The following is a 21,734-nucleotide window of genomic DNA, read 5'->3' on the forward strand; positions in this document are numbered from 1 at the left end:
AGATTTGAATGCCTCCATTACAAGGTGTATACATAAAAAATAGCATTTTTAAGAGCTTAGAGCCGATCAATTTTCCCGGAGTATGAGCCAAAACTGCTCGACTCCACAGCCCTGGTTCTGGCATGCTGTCGATTTCTTAAGTTTTTTGTTCGGAAAAATACAACTGTAGCATCACGCAATCCAATTGTACTTTTGTTACTACTATGCTTATGTTTCATATATGGCGTTGTTTGTTTAAACATCTTAAGTTCTATCAACCCAATTGATCTACCCTCTTTGGTCTTAATGATTTATATAATCTTTCTAGCAGACTTTCCATACGTAATTACTAAACATCTGCAGCTTTAGGTAATTTGTATTTTTTTTTTAATGTTTACAAAATAGATTGATGTATTTTTGCATTGTTTTGCATCGTAGCTTTGAAAAAATGATAACTCAATAATGACTCTGCCAAAAGATGTGTAATAGGTGTACGAGTGCTTGGCGATCAGTCTAATTCCCTTTTTTGTTCCATAAGAACATAGATGACAACATAGGAAATTAAATGACTTGCATTTGAGTGACGTGTTTTGTGTTAGGGTAAGCAAAATTAAAACGAAAAAAGATTATAAGAGAAAGAAAGAGATGGAGAACGAGAGGATTAGATTCATTTTATTGAAGCATACCTCTACAATTATCAATCTAGGTTTTGGTAGCAACGATTAAAGTTGTCTTTAACTTTAAACTAGTCTTTCAAAAAGTTTGTCTTGCAAAACACTTTAAACAAAAGACAAACAAGTTAAAAGGCGTTAAGTTCGGCCGGGCCGAACTTTGGATACGCACCACCTCTGAGTGAAATTGAAGAAGGATGTCGAAAGGCCCAACACAACTCACTGTCCTAAATTTCGTCGACATCGGAAAGCAAATGAGCCTTTTATGGCCCCAAAACCTAAAACCGAGAGATCGGTCTATATGGCAGCTAAATATATCCAAATTGAAGAGGTATGCCGAGGGGCATAACTTAACTCACTGTCCCAAATTTTGGCGACATCGGACAATAAATGCGCCTTTTATGGGACCAAAACCATAAATTCAGGGATCAGTCCATATGGCAGCTATATCCAAATCTGATCCGATAAGGGCCAAATTAACAAAGGATGCCGAAGAGCCTAACACAATTCAGCAAAATCGGATAATAAATGTGGTTTTTATGGGCCTAAGACCCTAAATCGGAGGATCGGTCTATATGGCAGCTATATCCAAATATGGACCGATCTAGGCCAAATTGACGAAGGATGTCGATGGGTCTAACACAACTCACTCTCCTAAATTTCAGCAAAATCGGATAATAAATGTGGCTTTTATTGGCCTAAGACCCTAAATCGGCGGATCGGTCTATATGGGGGCTATATCAAGATATAGTCCGATGTAGCCCATCTTCGAACTTAACCTGCTTATGGACAAAAAAAGAATCTGGGCAAAGTTTCATTTCAATATCTCTATTTTTAAAGACTGTAGCGTGTTTTCAACAGACAGACGGACGGACATGTCTAGATCGTCTTAGATTTTTACGCTGATCAAGAATATATATACTTTATAGGGTCAGAAATGGATATTTCGATGTGTTGTAAACGGAATGACAAAATGAATATACCCCCATCCTTCGGTGATGGGTAGAAAAATTTATGTTTGAGAAAACTGTCATTCTTCTATTGTACGATTTCTCTGTGGAATTTATTGTGAATAATTAAGGTTGAATGGGTAGCCCACCATTAAAAGGTAACCGATCTGACCTGTTGTGAAAAGTAAATGATAAAGTAAAATATATGTGATAACAAGAAATTACAAAAAGAGATTAGGAGGTAAGCGCCAATAGGGCGCTGTCATATCCGTTAATCCATGTTAGCACTATGTCATAAAACTGGGGTCCATTCACGGTTTTCACACACTCCGCCACGCACTTTGACCTCACTGTACTAGAGGCCATTGCCTTGAGGGCCGCCATAGCTCAGGTTGCGGTTAGTGGAATGCTTCATATAGGAGTTGCCGCAATTGCAGTCGCGGAAAATCAGCGGTATCGAAAGGAGAGGCTCAGTGAGAGGCTGTGCGGCAACGGCTCTTGGTTAAATACTGAGTGCCTGTGATACTTGATGTGGATAGAATATCTATTGGCGTCTTTTAAAAAGCAATGGCCATAACGATCCCGTGGCGATCGGTTCTATGAGCCGGAAAAAGCTTGGCGAGAATCGCTACCTTATTTTACTTTAATTGGCTATGACTGAATATTTGTTCCACTAGCCGAACGTAGAATAGCGTTCCAAGCGCCTCGATCTTCTGCGCTCATTCCAAAATCTCAGACACCAAGTTTCGAGGTGTCTCCCACAATTTGATCTTTCCATCGGGCTTTTGGTCTTCCCGGTTTGAGTGTTCCACCGTGTTTGCCTTCAAAAGACTTCTTTGCTGGAGCTTCTTCATCCATTTTGACAACATGACCTAGCCAACGCAGCCATTGTATTTTGATGCGTGTAACTATGGTCGTCATACAACCCGTGGTTCATACGTCGTCTATATTCTCCGTTAATGCAAACTGGTCCATATATTTTACGAAGAATCTTTCTCTCAAATACTCCAAGCACTGCTTCATCTGCTTTCACAAGAACCCATGCTTCAGAACCATATAACAGCACGGGTACTATCAGTGTCTTGTAAAGTGTAGTCTTCGTCTGTCGAAAGGTGGCCTTGTTTCTAAACAGCTTACTAAGTCCAAAGTAGCATCTGTTTGCCGGTATTATTCTTCGCTTTATCTCAAAACTGGTGTCATTCGTTTCGGTTACGGCGGTGCGGAGGTAGATAAAGTTACTGACTGTCTTAAAATTGTGGCTCCCAACTTTCTCCATTTTCTTTATCTGCTCGGTTGTGCAAGGCTTTTTGGGAGTTGAAACCATCCATTTCGTCTTACTCCATTTACTGCCAGACCCATTTTCACTGACTCTCTTTCGATTCTTTCAAAGGCTGCAGTTACTACCTACCTCGCTACCTCGACATACAAATGTGGCTACAATATCAGCAACAACAACCGATTTCCGGTAAATCCCTTCCCAAAATTTCTTTTGCGTCTATCGTTATGGCACATAGCTCTTCCAGTCCCTATCTCATGAAACCCTCCTCATTCTGCCCAACGCATCCATAGTGTCCAGAAGGGAACCTTGGCCGTATTCTGTCTCCCCGTGCTGCTCGGGGCGTCGACTGTCCATCTCCTTGTTGTTAAATGCCCTCTCAATATTCGAGAAGGCCACCATCGCGTAATCCTTCAGATGGAGAGACGTCTCAACTTCTTGCATCATTGCGTGAAGGGCTGTCTCTCACTTGATCCTCCACTGTCTTAATAGGACAATTAACATATTTTAAGAGCTTTTAGCCACAAATGGTTTTGGTAGTTTTCAACAAAAAAATCGATATTTGCGAGAAAGTACGAATTTTTGTACAAACTTAATTTTTATAGAAATTTTGCTTAAATTGGAGTCATAAAATTGCATAATTTTCCATGAAAGTTCCATTAAGGAAAATCGGGGATACTTTTCCTAGGCTGAACGGCGTGCCGCTGTGCGACATCACTTTAGCGGAGATTTAAATATCTCTGCTATAAACTTACAAGTGTTGCCAGCATTAGGAAGGGATAACCACTGTTGAATTTTTTATACCCACCACCATAGGATAGGTGTATACTAATCTCGTCATTCCATTTGTAACACCTCGAAATATTCGTCTAAGACCCCATAAAGTATATATATTCTTGATCGTCTCGTCATTCTGAACCGATCTAGACATGTCCGTCCGTCTGTCTGTCGAAATTACGAACGCGTAAAGCAAACCGCTTGAAATTTTGCACAGATACTTACTATCGATGTAGATCATTGGGGATTTCAAATGCGTCATATCGGTTCAAATTTAGATATAGCTCCCACATAAACCCATCCCCCGATTTGACTTCTTAAGACCCTGGAAGCCACAAGTTTTGTCCGATTTGACTGAAATTTTGCACATAGTGTTCTGTAGACTTTCAACAATTGTGCCGAGTACGGTTTAGATCAGCAAAGAACCTGGTATAGCTCCCATATAAACCGATCTCCCGATTTGACTTCTTAAGCCCCTGGAAGCCGCCCTTCCAAGCCCTTCCATATACACAAAATTAATTTTGCATAAATTTTTAGCAGAATCCATGGTGGTGGGTTCCCAAAATTCGACCCGGCCGAACTTAGCACGCTTTTACTTGTTTTCTGTTGCTCTCGCCGGAATTTGAACCCAAGCGTTTAGCGTCAAAAGTCGGTATAACTATGAATGATTATTTTAGCTTTGAAAACATTTCTTATGTGCAATGGTGACCAAGGATTTGCACTATGTTGCGTATGAGTGATGCATAGCCAATTCGTATAGGCGTACTGCTGTACGAATTAAAGCTATTCCATTTCACAACAAAAAATATAATTATTAAAGTGCTGTTAAACAATTGTTTCACTCATAATACGAAGCTTAGTTTTTATACCCAACACCATAGGATGTAACCTGAGAATGTAACACCTCGAAATATTGATCTGCGATCCCAAAAAGCCTATATATTCTGGATCGTCTCGACATTCTGAGGCGATCTAACCACATTCTAGCTATCTAGCTTGCTAGCGGTCAAACAAGTAAAGCAAGCCGCATCAAATTTTACACAGGTACTCCTTATTGATGTAGGTCGTTCGGGATTGTAAAAGGACCATATTGGTTCAGATTCGGATACAGCCCCCATATAATCCGATCCCCTAATTTGATTTCTTGAGCTCTTAGGAGCCTCAATTTTCATGCGAATTGGCTGAAATTTGAAACAAAACTTTGAAATTTTAAAATTTTTCAAAAATTGCGCCGAATTTCTATTTCAGAAAATGTTCCAAAAAATACTTGTCGATATATTAGACAGAGAAATACGTCAAAATTCGTTTTCCATTTCAGATCTCGTAAGCATTGAATCCTGTGTTGGAGGACTTTAAGCTTCCCAGATGGCTCCAAAAGAAGAGCAGCTATTCACCCGTCCTTTTTCGGTCGATGTCAGCTAGAGAGTTACCCATTCTTGCCGTCAGAAATTCCCTTGCATGCAGCCATAGGGCATTTCACACAATGTACCGATAGCGAGCTATTCATCGGTCCTTTTTTAATCGATGCCAGTCAGGAGTTTTAATTAACGAATGAGTAGAAAAATATCCAAGAAAAGAGTTCTCTTAAAAAAATTCTTGCTTGAGTTAGCGAGAAAGCGTTATGCAAAATTTTGGAAAGACTGGTTAATTAATGAGCTTGCAGTGAAGTGAAAATCGGACGATATATCTATATCTAAATCGATTTCTATTAAGTTCGTCGTAAGTAACGTCGAAAGTCATAAAAAAATCTGTCCTGCCAAATTTTGAGTGAACCGTTTAAAGAGGGACGATGTTATTACAATATTGGCCCAAATCAGACGAACATATATATGGAAGCTATATGCAAATCTGAACCGATTTTTTCCAACTTTAATAGGCTTCGTCTTTAGACCGAAAAACATGCCTGTACCAAATTTTAAGATGATCGGATAAAAATTTGTTCACAAATTAACATAGACGGACAGATAGACAGACGGCCAGGCCAGACGGCCAGGCCAGACGGCCAGGCCAGACGGCCAGGCCAGACGGCCAGGCCAGACGGCCAGGCCAGACGGCCAGGCCAGACGGCCAGGCCAGACGGCCAGGCCAGACGGCCAGGCCAGACGGCCAGGCCAGACGGACAGACGGATGGACATAGCTAAAACTAATCAGAAATTGATTCTGAGTCGATCGGTATGCATATCAATGGATCTAGCTCTCCTCCATCTGGGAGTAACAAACAAATGCACTAAGTTATTATACCCAGTACCACAGTAGTGGTGTAGGGTATAACCGATAATAAACAAAAAAAAAAATGTTCTCCATATTTTTAGAAGTGAGATTTCTGAAAATAGTTTTGTTTGATGGTTTGATTGAAAAATTTAATAAAATTCTATTGAAAAGTTTTTTTGCCTGTTAGGGCGAAGATCATTTTAATTTTAATCATTTAATTTGTTTCTCTTTCGAGACAAACTCAGTGATCACAATTTTTTTGCAATGAAAAAGGAAAGCCAGAGATCAGAACACACAACCACTATAGGACGCGTTTCGTAATTTAGTTGAAATTACTCATCAGCCATAGTAGGTGTGAAGGCTTCAAGGGCCGTGCGTTGGTATGTTGTATTTGAATCGTATAAATTGCGAAAACGCATCTATGATACAATTACCACAATAAACACGCTCGACAACTCTGTCTGTACTTTTTCCCAATGCATGTGTTTTTGTGTAACGGCAAATTTTTTGTCTACACAATTACACTACTCCCATGGCATACACAGGATTCTATGCATCTTTTGGAAGTTTTATTGGCTTCAAGCGCTAGGTAACGGCTCTCGCTGTTGCTCCGTGTACCCATGTTCAAATCCCGGCCGAGCTCTGTCGTATTTTCATTTTCAAGTTTGTTTTTTGTCTGTTAGAGCGAAAGTCATTTTAAATTAACAATTTTCGTTTGTTTCTCTTTCAAGATGAGCACAATGATCGGAGATTTTTTGCAATGGAAAAGGAGCCTAGCGTTCTGCAGGCTCACGCTTGCTAAATCTCATTCCTCAGTTAAAATAGGAAGGAAGCTCTCCAAACTATTCACTACCAAACAAGCTTTCAGACACAGAGATGTCTTATGGTGTGACATTTAGAATATCCAGCTGGAGAAGATTATATGAGATGGAGGTATGAAGAAATGCTGCTCTCCTATGTCGAAGACAGTACCTGCAGTCTTTGTAAGGATTGAAAAAGAGTCTGTGAAAGTTTGAAGAGGATTTCAATGGTGCTATTCGATGGCTGCAAGCAAGGATATTTCTCATGAGTTTTGGAATTTTCTCGTTGGAAATATATTGGATCCAAGTAACTGGAGGGCCACCCCGACCCCAAAACCCCTTAAAATAGGTTTTTTGGACGATAATCACAATATGGGACTCGAATGAAAGGTATTCGGGTGTAGATAACAAAAATGGTCAGGAAGGGGGAAAAGGCTTTTTAGTTTGTTGATATTGGTAGGGGGCGGACCCTCCCCCGTTGCCACAAAAGCACAACTTAAAATCAGAAGTGAACCGATAGGGACAACATGGGTATCAAATGAAAGGTATTGGGGTGTATTGGGATTGGGATCAATTATGCGAGCGGTTGTCCAACCCCAAAAACTCCCCCAAAACAAACATATTGGATGCAAATATCAATATGGGACTCAAATGAAAGGTATTCGGGACTAGACTATGAATATGACATTAAAAATGAGGTCCAAGGAATTGGGGTCTCCCCGCCCTCAAATGGGAATATAATTCGATCCTTGCTAGATGAGCCTCAAATAAAAGGTATTTGGTAACAAATTACGAATATAACATTAAACTTTGTGTCCAAGAATCTAGGTAGAGCTTTACCTCCTAAAGTCCCCTCCAATAGTTTATTGGAGTGAGACGCCCCCCACTAAACGGCTGTATACACCAATTATGACAATATAGGGTTAATTTCAAAGTAGGTTGTGGACTGCGAATATGATATCTTTATCCAAATTTCGGATGTGGTACCTAAGGGGGGCCATCCCACCCTTAAACCTACCAAACATATATTTAGACCAATCACGACAATATGGGACTCAAATGAAAGGTATTTAGGATAAGAAAACGGATAAGGAGGATAAGGGGGGACCACCCTAACCCCCAAAACACCCCTAAATCGGACATATTTACCGACCATGGCAATATGGGGCTCAAATGAAAGATATTTGCGAGTAGAATACGAATCTGATATCCAAATGTGGGACCACGTTTCTGGGGGTCCACCCCTTCCCCAAAGGTATTTGAGTGTAGAATTAGAATCTGATATTCAAATATGGGACCAAGTGTTTGGGGGTGCCGCCTCTCCCCAAAAACATCTCCCAAAGGGGACAAATTTACGACCATAGGAATATGGGGCCCAAATGAAAGGTATTTGGGAGTAAAGCACGAATCTGATATCAATAATCTGGAAAAGTGTCTATGGGGCCACCTAACCTTTGTGTTTGGGGGACCACCCCAATCCCCAAAATATCCCTAGATCGGGCATATTTACCGCCCAGGTCAATGTGTGGCTTAAATGAAAAGAATTGGGGGTTAGAGCAAGAATTGATACCCACTTTCGGAACCAATTTTCTAGGGGTCTACCCCTTTCCCAAAATACCTCACAAACAGCAATTTTTTAGTGACCATCGCAATATGGGGCTCAAATAAAGGTATTTGGGAGTAGAATACGAATTTGCAATCCAAATGTAGGAGCATGTATTAAGGGCATCACCCCTTCCCCAAAACACCCCCAAAGGGTAAAACTTTTTCGACCATGCCAATATTTGATAACCTATTTTGGGGCCATGTGTTTGGGGGACGCCTCATCCTGTAAACCCCTATTAAGCCAATGGCAAAATGGGGTTTTAATAAATGGTATTTGAAAGAAGAGCACAATGCTGATATTTTTTCCCGAAAACACCCCTAAATCAGAGAAAACATGAGAATATCGGGCTGAAATAAAGTATTTTAGGAATGGAGTACACCTTACATCCAAACTTAAACTTGTGGACCAACAAAGATCATATGGGATTCAGATAAAGGCACTTATATTGTTAAACTGTTTGTCAAGTTACCATGGTACTAAAAGATTCACTAAAAGATCTTTAATTGTCGAAAATAAATATTCCAAGGAAACTTTTGTTCCATATAAAGTAAAAGAAGGAGCAGCGGAGCGGGCTCGGGTCAGCTAGTTACTCTATACAAGACACTGATTCTACTCTTGTTTTTATATGAATCCGAATCAAGGGTGCATGCGATAGCAGATAAGACATGGAGTGTTGGAAAAAAGTCTTCGTAAAATTTATGGATCAATCTGCGTTAATGTAGAATATCGGCGTGGTATGAAGGACAAGCTGTACAAAGACGTTAGCATAGTTAAACATATCAAAATACAACCATTTCATTGGCTAGTTTATGTTGCAAAAATGAATAAAAAAGGAACAGCGAAGAAGTCTTTTGAAGGGAAACATTGTGATATACGCAATAGGGGAAGTCTAAAACTCCGATAAAAAATTCAAGTGGAGAAAGACATATCAAAACTATTCGAGTATGAGCGAAAAAAAATCGAGGAGCATATTACTGAGTTCAAAAATCGTTCCGGCTGTCGCAGATCCCTCAACGAAATGGATAATAATTTTAAAATGCATTTGCTACATGTGCCTGGCCCAGACATATTTCGGGGATTCGTAGAACGCTAGGACGCTAGGAACTACCAAAGCACATTCTAGCGGAGTCCAAGGGATGAAATTTGTTCAGTAGGCTTTTTATAACTGAATTTCAAGTTAAATCAGCTTTCGTTTATGTTTACTGTAATGCTTGCCATGGGGAACTTCGACAATATGATCTTTCGATATTGATTGAAAGGTTACCACCGAACAGGCCGTATTCACCTATATGCTAATATGGTCAGGTTATAGTTTCCTTTGGCTAAAAGGAATCCAAAAACAAGAATTTCATAAATTTCCTATATTCGGCTATCAAAAGACAGCTTGATAGCATATTTCCTAGTAGATAGCATATTTCCTCGCGAGGTTTCTGTTTTTTTATTAAAAACGTTATCATAAAAAAATATACACATTATCATTTTGCACCACTGTGCTTTCAACTCACAACAAAAATTTTGTATTGTTCAGTTTAAAAATTAAAAATTCTTTTTAAAATCCCAAAAAAAAAAAACAGAAACAAAAATCAAAATCATTATTCAAAGATTATTTTGGGTAACTTCAAAAGAATCCCCAAAATTTATTGACTTAAAAACCTGTTTCATTTCAAATTAAGCTAAGCGATGCACTTAAACCATAACTGTGTGACCTAAAATATAAAAACACCCAAACAAAAACAGAAATGAAATATCAGAACTTAATGATTCTGCCAATGACAACGATAAAACAATAAACCAAAAATACAGTGATTTTATTAATTGGAGGTTATTATTGTTTTTAATATTCAAATCACATGATCCACTACATGGAGCATACTCACGCTATCTGTCAGACTTGTACTCTTGTCCTCTTCAACGACTGGTTCCTGTTCTTGCATTTGATGTTTCAGACGCAAAGCTTCCAAATCTTCCAAGGCATTGAGACCCGAAGGCATGGATATTGAATTACGGCGTAAACCTCGAGGCAATGGCAGTGGTGGAGTATCTATGGTGGTGGGAGACGCATCAATAGCTGTTTGTGGTGTCTCGGGACCAGCATCATAAATGTGTGGCTTCCCAATACCTTGAGGTTCGATGTGTAAGGAAAGTTCTACATTGCGACGATCACTTAGGGACATTTTTCGGGGATTTTTCTTGGCCAAATGATAGCCATTTTGTTGACTATATGGAGAATCTTCATGGTCATCATCGGCATAGGGTATGTGTGTATTGGCGCTGTGGTCTTCTCCCAAGGCACTGGGCATTAACGGAACTCTTTGTTCCGTTTCTTCTTCCTTAATCGAATTCATTTCCACTATAGGGGGGACTTAACACAACACTTGGATTTTTTTTAATGGAACTGTTATGCTATTCTTCTTCTTCTTTTTCTTAGAACACACTTTCCATTTTCTATAATATTTTCTTTTCTATTTTTATTTTTCGATAATATTTTTAAAACTAAAAAACTGCTACCCGTTCAAACCGTTTCGCACGTCGCATGAATGCAAAAAACTTTTTTTTTTAATTTCTCGCTTAACACTTTTCCCGTTGGCTTCTAACCGGGCATTGGTCGTTCGATGTTCGACAGTCAACGCACGTTTAACGACACTCTATTCAGCAGCAACAAACGAACGCCAGACATCGACCAGCCAACCAACCTCTCAGTCATTGAGCCACCACCAAAACACCCACCCAGCCGACCGACAGCCAGCCATACCAACCAGCATATACGGGCCGGCATACAGCCGGGCCAGCTATTGATAGTCTTACCTCTCCCCACTGCTTTTGTTGTTGGCAATATCGTGTCTTGGCTTTGTATCTTCGTTTGGCAAACGACGATCATGTCGGTGTTTTTTGTTTTGTGCTCTGTTTTGGTTTTTTTTTTTTGTATTCCACACAAGTGACAATGCTTACCGCAAGCAGGGTTAGCCGCCTTCCTTTCCTGGCTGAAGACGACTTAACGTGATCGCTGTGCTAATATTGGCATTAAATAATTATTCTATGTAATGACAAATATTAAAAAATAATTTAATTAAATGATTACTGCTGCGTACATTAAACACTTATAAATATTATTTTGGCAAATAAAAGCCCGAAGGTAATTTTTTAATTAAAATTCGCAGCTAGGGGAAAATATGTTTTGTTTGGCTAATGAAGTTTTCAGATAGAAATAGATCTGCAATATAAAATATAATGAATAACACATCTGTTTCAGCCAAGGACCTATTTTATTTAGTTTTTTAGCCAATTGTTATCATCGACCTTCGAGTTCTTACCTTGAAAAACCAGTTTTGTGCTGCTTGAGGCATAGCCATAGAGTCTGGAATGATTTATAGTTTTGCAAACTCTTCTGCTCTAAAATTCCTTGCATATCGCAGTGGCCCGACACACAAAGATGGTGAATTTTAGCAACAATACATTATTCTTAGTTAAGTCACTACATCGCTTCCCTGATATTTTATACAGCTAACAGCAATCAGATTTCCTTCTCAATTTTTTACGCCCTCGACCATGGGATGAGGGATACTACTGTCGTCATTCCCTTTTTGACACATCGAAATATTGATCTGAGACCCAACAATTTAACCATGTTCGTCTGTCGAAGATACGCTAACTTCCTAATAGTGGGGTAAGGATTGTAAATGGGCCATATCGGTCCATGCTTTGATATAGCTGCCATATAAACCGATCTAGGATCTTGACTTCTTGAGCCTCTAGACTGCGTAATTCTTATCCGATTTGGCTGAAATCTTGCACGATTTGGCTGAAATATTGCCTTTGACTTCCAACAACTATGCCAAGTATGGTCCAAATCGGTTCTGAATCTGATACAGCTCCCATATAAACCGATGTCCCGATTATAATTCTTGAGCCTCTAGAGGGCGCAATTCTTATCCGATTTGGTTCAAATGTTGTACAACGACTTCCACCATGACTTCCAACATACGAGCCAATGTGTCAGTTCCTGCACCCGCCGATGTGTCTCTCATATAAACCGATCTCTGAGATGTTTGCCCCTGTTCCTTAGTGAAATGTTCATGGAATTTTTTTGCCTATAAAGAGATACCGGGCAGAAACTTGACAAATGCGATCCATGGTAGAGGGTATATTAGATTCGGCCCGGCCGAACTTAGCAATATTTTACTTGATGTTAACTACGCATCTTAACTTAAAAAAACATTTAAAATTAAAAGTACTTGTGAAAGAAGACGAGGCAGTGCTTTGAGTGTTTTTGATAGGAAGATTCTTAGTAAAATGTATGGACCAGTTTGCATTGATGGAGAATATCTGCGTCGTATGAACCACGAACTACAACAGTTGCATTGGCTACGTCATGTTGTCAGAATGAATGAAAGAAACTCCAACGAAGAAGTGTTTTGAAGGCTAACACTGTGGTATACATAAACAGGGACGGGCAAAAGTCAATTGGTAATATCAAGTGAGGGAAGACCAGGTGGATGCTACAGCCCAACCAAAACAAAAAAAAAACAAAAACAAGTAAAAAGTCGGCCAGGTCGAACATCAGATATCTACCAACCTCGGGAATATATAAACAACATTGCGTTAAAATCCGGTATGGGATGACTATGACCATGAAAGGCCGGGCGGCATCGGCTTATCGACTCATTGCATTTGATACTCGATATGACAAGGCATGTTATCGGTGCCTTTAAAAGACTATTGTTCCCTAGGCGATCAGGCCCTTTGGACCGAAACGGGCTTTTAATGTGATCCGAACAGCATCATATTCGAGGAGGACATTTAGGGGTTAAACATAACTCATCTTATCTAATTTCAGCAAAATCGGGTAATAAATTCGCTATTTGTGGGTGAAAGGTCTCCAATCGAGAAATCGATCTTTATCTTTAATCATACTCGGCATCGACGCCCAACAAAGCTCACAATGTTAAACTTCAGTGAAATCGGACAATAAATGTGGCTCTTATGGTCCTGAGACCTTAAATCGGGAGATCGATGTATATGAGGGCTATATTAAGACATAGACCGATTTCGACCATATTCGGCACGGATAACGGGCATCTTAACACAAATTATTATCTAAATTTCAGCCTAATTTTATGGGCCTAAGACATTGAACCATATACAGCACGGATGTCGGGGATCTCACCACTAATATTGTAATTGTGTCAAATTTCAACTAAATCTGACTAAACTAAACTAAAATTTCACTGATTTTAACATAGGGCTGTCGCTCGAAAATTTTTATTTTTTCTTCAGCAATTTTACTTCTTATTCTTATTTTATTCTACTTTTTTTAGAAAAATTTTGAAAAGTAGTATATAGTTCACTGCAAAGCTAATGAACCGATTTGGGCCATACTTGTCACAGTTGTTGAGAGTTAAACCAAAATATTTCATGCAAAATGTCAAATCAGATAGTAATAGTGCCTTCTAGAGGCCCAATAAGTCAAGATCTAAAATCGGTTTATATGGGAACTATATCAGGTTATAAATCGATTTGAACCATACTTAGTACAAATGAAGGACGTAAAAAAGAAATCTCTGGTGCAAAATTTCAGTCAAATCGGATAATCAATTTAATGGGAGGTTTATCAAGTTATAAACCGATTTGGACCATACATAGCAAAAATATTGGAGGAAAAAAATGAAATACCTGGTGCAATTTCAGCCAAATCTGATAATTATAGCGCCTCTAAAGACTTAAAAAGCCAAGATCCAGGATCAGTTTATATGGCACAGTTGTTGGAAGTCATAAAAAAACACCTCATGCTAAATTTCGTAAAATATATGGACCAGTTTGCGTTAATGGAGAATATAGGCGTCGTATGAAACACGTATGAGATGTATGACGACGATAGCATAGTTAGGTTAGGTAAAGTTTTAAGTGGCAGTCTGCCATCACTCACTCACTTAGACGTTTTCGTCCATTGTGATACCACAGAAACAAAAGAAGGAAGATGCCTTCTAGAAACCGTTGAACCATCCAGATCGCTTTAAAAAGCCCAATAACTTGCGAATGTTCACATCCGCCAAATCATGTGTATAGGGCAAGAGTGGCCTTTCTTGCCCTTTCCAAAATGTTGGATTTGAAATTCAATTTCCTGTCCACCAAAACACCCAGGTATTTCTGTAAATGGAACATTCTCTCCACCCAAGGAGACTGGGAACCTGTCGTGCCCTTACACACCCAAACAAAATGGAGTTGCCCAACGACTAAATAGAACAATTATAGGAAGAGTAAGATGCATGTAAATTAATAGTGATCTTGATCAACGTTTTTGGGCAGAAGCCGCTGCAACCGCTTCGTCCTTAATAAATAGAATACCTTGTCGTGGAGACGAAAGATGTCCTGAGGAAATATGGTCTCGCCGAAAACCAAGTTTAAAACATTTGAAAGTTTTAGGATGTCCAACACTAGTTCACGTACCGAAACAAAGAAGATCTAAGCTAGATTCGAAGTCGTCAGAGTGTATCATGGTGGGATACAGCTCTGAAAGCATAGCTTACCGTTTATTTGATCCAAGTGACAAAAAAATTATAATAAGTCGTGACGTAGTATTTCTTGAGCATTCCGGAGTCAATATGGAAAAAAATTTCGTCTACTTTTTACAACCCCGAATCAATTCAAATTCTAGATAAATTTGTGCCAGAGCAAAATTCGAATTCTGAGTCAATTACAGATGCACAACCAGATGAGAGGATCATTAACGATGAAACTGATTCAACTGAAGAATATTTGACTGCAGACTGGCCATCCAGCAGTGATACTGTCGACGGAAGTGATGTTTTTTTGGAACATAGGCAATTTCAAATAAATCAAGTGCCAACATATGATAATATTCTACGGTCAGAAAGAATTGCAAACAGAAATCATTCATCAACTGCATTTTCTGCGATGGAATATGTTTCGTCAGACCCTCAGAATTTTGAACTGAAGCGATGTCACCTGATGATGTTGAAAATTGGAAGGATGCCATGCGCGTAAAAATTAATTCTCTGGTAGTTAATATTGGGTTGCCCAAAAAGTATCGGTAATATAGTAGTAATATAGTCGGCGTTGACAAATTTTTTCAACGGCTTGTGACTCTGTAATTGCATTCTTTCTTCTGTCAGTTATCAGCTGTTACTTTTAGCTTGCTTAAGAAAAAAAGTGCGCGAAATTTTGTTTACATATGTTGTTTGGCGTCAATTTTAATATGGGTACCACATGTATTGAAAGAAATTCATTTAACAACCGAATCAACGCTTGTGATATGCACCTTAAACGCAATGAATTCGATCCGTTTTTAAAACGAATCATAACTGGAGATGAAAAATGGATTGTTTACAACAACGTTAGTCGAAAACGATCTTGGTCTGCATGGTGAACCAGCTCAAACCACTTCAAAGGCTGATATCCACCAAAAGAAGGTTATGCTGTCTGTTTGCTGGGATTGGAAAGGTGTGGTATATTTTGAGCTGCTTCCAAGGAACCAAACGATTAATTCGGAGGTTTACTGTCAACAATTGGACAAATTGAATACAGCCATCAAGGAGAAGCGACCAGAATTGGTCAATAGTAAAGGTGTCATATTCCACCAGGACAACGCTAGACCGCGCACATCTTTGGTCACTCGCCAAAAACTGAGTGAGCTTGGCTGGGAACTTTTGATGCATCCACCATATAGCCCTGACCTTGCACCATCAGACTACCATTTATTTCGATTTTTGCAGAACTCCTTAAATGGTAAAACTTTCGGCAATGATGAGGCTATAAAATCGCACTTGGTTCAGTTTTTTGCAGATAGAGGCCAGAAGTTCTATGAGCGTGGAATACAAAATTTCCCAGGAAGATGGCAAAAGGTTATCGAACAAAATGGCAATTATATATTTGATTAAAGTTCATTCTAAGTTTTATTAAAATGCATTTACTTTCTTTTAAAAAATCCGCAATTACTTTTTGGGCAACCATACAAGAAAAACGAAGATGAAGATATAACCAGACACTGCGATGCAGATTGGGCAGGAAATACCAAGGGGGCCGCTCCAAAACCAAAACCGCTCCAAGTGGGCATATTGGACGAACATGATAATATGGCACACAAATAAAAGGTATTCGGGAATAAATTGCGAATATGGTATTAAAAATCAGGTTCAAATGATAAGAGGTTGCCTATATTGGAAATGCTTCTATATATGTGGAATTGAGTTAATAAGAACACACACGAATTGAATGATACAAAGGTTTATTTGAGAATGAAAAAATATTCTTTAGAATTGACAGCATGTATAATATATTGAAAATCAATGCTATCTATGTGAATATAATAAAAGAAATAATAAAGTTAATTATTCAAAGTCGATTGATACTCCAACACCCTTCCTCAATCGAGTTCAACGCCAATTGATTTTCGAAATTTTGCAAATAGAGGTGGTTTTAAAGGTTTAGTCATTATATCCGCCACCATAGATTCCGTTGGACAGTAATTGCATTCAACATCTTTCTTTTTGATGTGATCCTTTACAAAATGGAGTTTTGTGTCAATATGTTTCGTTCTGTTACTGAGTTTTTCTTCTTTAATAAGTTTCAAGCAGCTTTGATTGCCTTCGTAGATTATTGTTGGTGAAGTTTGAATTATCTTCATGTCACTCAATAGACGTCTTAGCCAGATTGCTTCTTTGCAAGCTTCAGAAAGGGAAATAAACTCAGCTTCCGTAGAGGACAGTGAAACACAACCGAGAAGATTAGACTCGGTTTTTCCGTAGCCAGGATCCAACGGATATTTTGATTCTTTTGTATTTTCCATACCGTATTCCTTCAATATATCAGTAATATATTTTCGTTGGCGTATGCAAAAGTTAAAATTCTTGTCTTGAAAAATTTCGAGGCCCAAATAGTGTTTTGCATTTCCGAGATTACTTATCTCAAAATGCGATTGAATCAGTTTTTCAAACATTCTAATATCTGATTTGCTTTTTGAAACAGCTAAAATGTCATCAACGTATACAAGAATATATATGATCCCTTCCTCGTTGGTGCATTTTGTATAAAGACAAGGATCCGCAACAGATTGTTTATACCCTCCTTTACACAAGACATTATGAAGGGTTGCATTCCAAACATGCGCAGCCTGCTTAAGACCATATATGCTCTTTTTCAATTTACATACCAGATTTTTTCCGCCTTCTTCAAATCCTGCAGGTTGCTCCATGTAAATGGATTCATTAAGATCGCCATTTAGAATCGCTGATTTGAAATCGAAGTAAACCGCTGTCATTTTCTTTGCACCTGCTACAGATAAAAGGGTTCGAAAGGTTGCCTGTTTGACAACAGGAGCGAATACTTCGTCATAGTCAACCCCATACTTTTGAGAAAATCCACGAACCACCAGTCGTGCCTTAAATCTTTGGACTCTTCCCTCGGCATCTCTCTTTATTTTATACGTCCATTTACAACTGACGATATTGGCATTTTCTGGAGGTACAACCAGATCCCACGTTTCTAATTTCTTTAGAGATGACATTTCATCCTCCATACTACTGATCCATTGTTTACGTTGTGGGGATTTTAAAGCTTGCTTATATGTCTTTGGTTCAATGAAGTTGTCATCGGCGCGTACGCTGTATCCATATCTATCAGGAGGGTTACCTTTAGTTTTCCTTTCAGATCTTCTCTCAGCTGTTTCGCGTTCATCTTCATCACAGGTATGAATCAAATCCAAAACTCGACTTGAGTTTTTCTCAGATTTCTTATTAAAAGGCTTCTTGGACATTTTACATGTGACACAGACATCACAAAGTTTGCTTGTGCCACAATCTCTTATTTTCATACCACTTACAAGATTCTGTTTCTACATTTCCTTCAGTGCTTCGATATCTCTATGGCCAAAAATCTTGTGCCAATAATGTTGGCAATTGTTCATATCACATGAGGCAGTCAAAGCTTTTTGTTTTTGTTTTTGACGCAAATAAAATAGCCCTGATATACTTTCCGCAAAACCAATTTCCTTTCCGCCTTTCGCTACGATACTTGCATTTGAATTTTTAAAAACTATCTTCAAGCCCTTCTTTAACATTTTGTTGACAGACAATAAATTGCCTTGAAAAGACGGAATGAACAGCACATCATGTAAAGTTATGTTAAAACTATCGCCCTTGGAATTCACAGTTTGAACAATGCAAGTTCCCTTGCCTTCACAATAAACTGACTCACCATTTGCAACAGTCACTAATTCTCGAACACTTGCATCCAGCGATGAGAAAAACGAGCATTGTGAACTTATGTGGCAAGTTGCACCAGAATCGATTACCCACGATGAAGCATCACTTCCAGTTGAAAAACAAAAGCTTCCCTCTGATGAATTAACTTCTTTTGCTTCGTTGACTTTATAGTTATTCTTTGCTTTCTTGAACTTCCAGCAATCCTTTTTAAGGTGACCTTTTGCCTTACAAAAATGACAACGTTTCACATGATGTTCACCTTCACGGTCTGAAATCATAAGTATTGAATTCGAAGCTACATTTTCCTTATTTTTCAAACATTCTTCAATCAAGCAAGTTTCCACGACTTTCACAGTAAATTCTTCCTTTTTCCGAACTTCTAAAGCTGTCACGAGCGTATCGAATGATGGTGGTAAGCTACTCAGTAGCATTGCTACTAGCCATCTTTCTGAAAAATTTTCACCGACAGCTTCCAGTTTTTCAAACAATAGTTTCATTTCCATTATATGCTCATTTATATCACCATCCATTGAATATTTCAAATTGCAAATTTGTCTCATAATACGTACGCTACTTCCGAGCGTGTCCTTTTCATGGTGAGAACGCAATATTCCCCAGGATTCGTTGGCACTTCTAGCCTTTTTAATGAGCATAAGTTGACTATCTTCGACGGATAAACCAGTAATGACCGTGGCTTCCTCATTCTTTTTCTTCCAAATTTCGTCTGGTTCGCTTGGGACCGGATTTGTTACGAATTCCCACAAACCTTCCTTACGTAGAATCAACTCCAACTTAAATTTCCACAAATGGTAGTTGTCCTCGTTTAATTTCGCGAAAGATGTTCTTAAATACTCCATAGCGCTGGACCCAAAACCTATTGGAAATGCTTCTATATATGTGGAATTGAGTTAATAAGAACACACACGAATTGAATGATTCAAAGGTTTATTTGAGAATGAAAAAATATTCTTTAGAATTGACAGCATGTATAATATATTGAAAATCAATGCTATCTATGTGAATATAATAAAAGAAATAATAAAGTTAATTATTCAAAGTCGATTGATACTCCAACAGCCTATCACTCAAAACAATTTCCAATATGTGAATATTTGTCAATCATGGCTATATAGGGTTAAATACAAAGTATTTGGCTGTGGATAAATAAAATGTACTGGGGAGATACATATGGTAGTAAGTAAGAAACTTATTTTTCGCGTGGTGCTAATGGAGGCGCAGCAGAGAGGGCAGGGTACAGCTAGTTTATTATAAGGATGTAATACTTAATTATTCTTATGGAAAAAAACTTCTAGGAAATCATTATTTACAGGAAATTTCTCAATTCGTCAGCTTCGGGTGGGAGGAGTAGGAAGTGAATACTGTGTTTGCAGAGAATGCTACTTCGGTCTTTATAGATGGCTCTAAGACAGGGACAGGTTTGGGGCCATACTACGCCACACACAACATTTCAGGCAGAGCTCTGTGCCATAACGATAGACGCAAAAGAAATTCTGGAAGGGGATTTACAGTTTTCGAAATCAGTATATATGGCGGCACTCAAGGCCATGGGTTCAAGTACCGTGAAATCGAAGTGTGGCGCGGAGTGTGTGAAATCCCCTGAATAGACTCCAGTTTCAAGACTTAGTGCTAACATGGATTAACGCATACGACGGCGTAGTATTGGCGCTTACCCCCTACTCTCTTCTTGTAATTTCTTCTTATCACATATTTGTCACTTTTTCAATTCCTTTTCACCACAGATGAGACTGGCGTGACTGGAGTAAACTCATCTTTTCATAGTGGGCTACCCATTCAACCTTAACCTAAACTATTAACAATAAATTGCAATAAATTCCACAGAGATACCATAAAATAGAAGAATAAAAGTTATCTAAATATAAATTTTTAGATATTCGGTATGTGTATTCATGAGCCAATACAGCTGATTCGTTTTTCCTTTATTTACGGTATATTTACGAGAGCATAAGCTGGCCTTAAGCCTTTTAAGTGTTTGTTTCTTATCATGAAACTGTATGCCCGTGTTAAGGAATTCGTACTTGTATCCCCTTGTCTACTATCCCATTTTTAAGTACTCGTCACTACTCTTCGATTAGAAATGTTTTAAAAATATAAAATATTTTAGACATACCTTGGTGTGTGGAATGTGTGCGTTTTGAAGATGATTCCGCAATTTGTTTTATTTATTGACACTACTCCAACAAAATGTTCGAAATGGTTTCACTTCAATTTTAACTAATGCCGTGTATCAACGGCTAAATTTTCAGTCAGTCAGTCAGCCAATTTTGTTTATTTTTCTTATCATAAATTTCCTTTTGACAAGCTTCATAAGAAACAAAAAACGACAATGCAAAAAACAAGACGACGACGACGACTATAAAACAAATATAAACAAATAGAGTAGTACTTGATATATTTTTGTGTTATCAATGGTTATTTAAACAGTTGTCAATTGCTTTCATTACCTTAATAAATTAATGCTTAAATTACAAATTGTAGTCTGGGAAGGGGGGGAGGGAAACACATATTTTCTACAATTAAGGTAGATGGAGGTACTATTGTTGGGATTCTCGCTAAGTTGTGTCCAATCGATGAAATTTATGAAAAAGATTGGTAATAATTTATTACATACCATCAAGTGGTATGTCTTAAAAATCAATGAAAATTAAATATAAAATTCTCTAATAATTTTGCACTGATTTGTTTCTCAATAATGCTAATATATGAGTGTTCTTTATAGAAGCCATATTTTACTTAGTTGTTATACTCGCTTTTTTGTAAAACTTTATCAGGATGGTGATATTAACCACGCTGTGTATGACCGGTGAGTAGCAGGACAGTAACAAAGCTCTATATTGTGGCCTCACGGGTTTAGACGCATTATTAGGGATAAAATTGTTTTGCATATAAAAAAATGCATACTCTCCATATTATGGCGATCATATAATGATAACCCGTGCCAAATCAATGTCCAAAGTTCAATGTATAGTACTTTCTAAGGGATTGAGTTGAAGAGTGATTTATGGTTAATATGGTTGTTGGAAATCATAATAAAACACTTCATGCAAAATTTCAGCCAAATCGGATAAGAATTGTGCCCTCTAGCGGCTCAAAAGTCAAGATCCCAGATCGGTTTATATGGCAGCTATTAAAAAAACATGGCCCATTTACAACCCCATCCGACTTACACTAATAAGAAATTTTTGTGCAAAATTTCAAGCGGCTACCC

The 21,734-nt window shown here is 38.3% G+C and overlaps 1 protein-coding gene across 1 annotated transcript in view; it reads right to left on the reverse strand.

Annotated features, from left to right (window-relative positions):
- LOC106086370 (myogenesis-regulating glycosidase) overlaps positions 1 to 10,911 on the reverse strand; it is a 106,576-nt gene extending 95,665 nt beyond the window's left edge. Inside the window, exon 1 of the mRNA XM_013251015.2 lies at positions 10,148 to 10,911. Within this exon, the coding sequence (XP_013106469.2) occupies positions 10,148 to 10,615 (468 nt within the window). The 5' untranslated portion in view covers positions 10,616 to 10,911. The remainder of the gene's footprint in view (positions 1 to 10,147) is intronic.
- Between the last annotated feature and the right edge of the window lie 10,823 nt (positions 10,912 to 21,734).

The sequence above is a fragment of the Stomoxys calcitrans genome, chromosome 4 (assembly GCF_963082655.1).
Source record: "Stomoxys calcitrans chromosome 4, idStoCalc2.1, whole genome shotgun sequence".
Taxonomy (NCBI): domain Eukaryota; kingdom Metazoa; phylum Arthropoda; class Insecta; order Diptera; family Muscidae; genus Stomoxys; species Stomoxys calcitrans.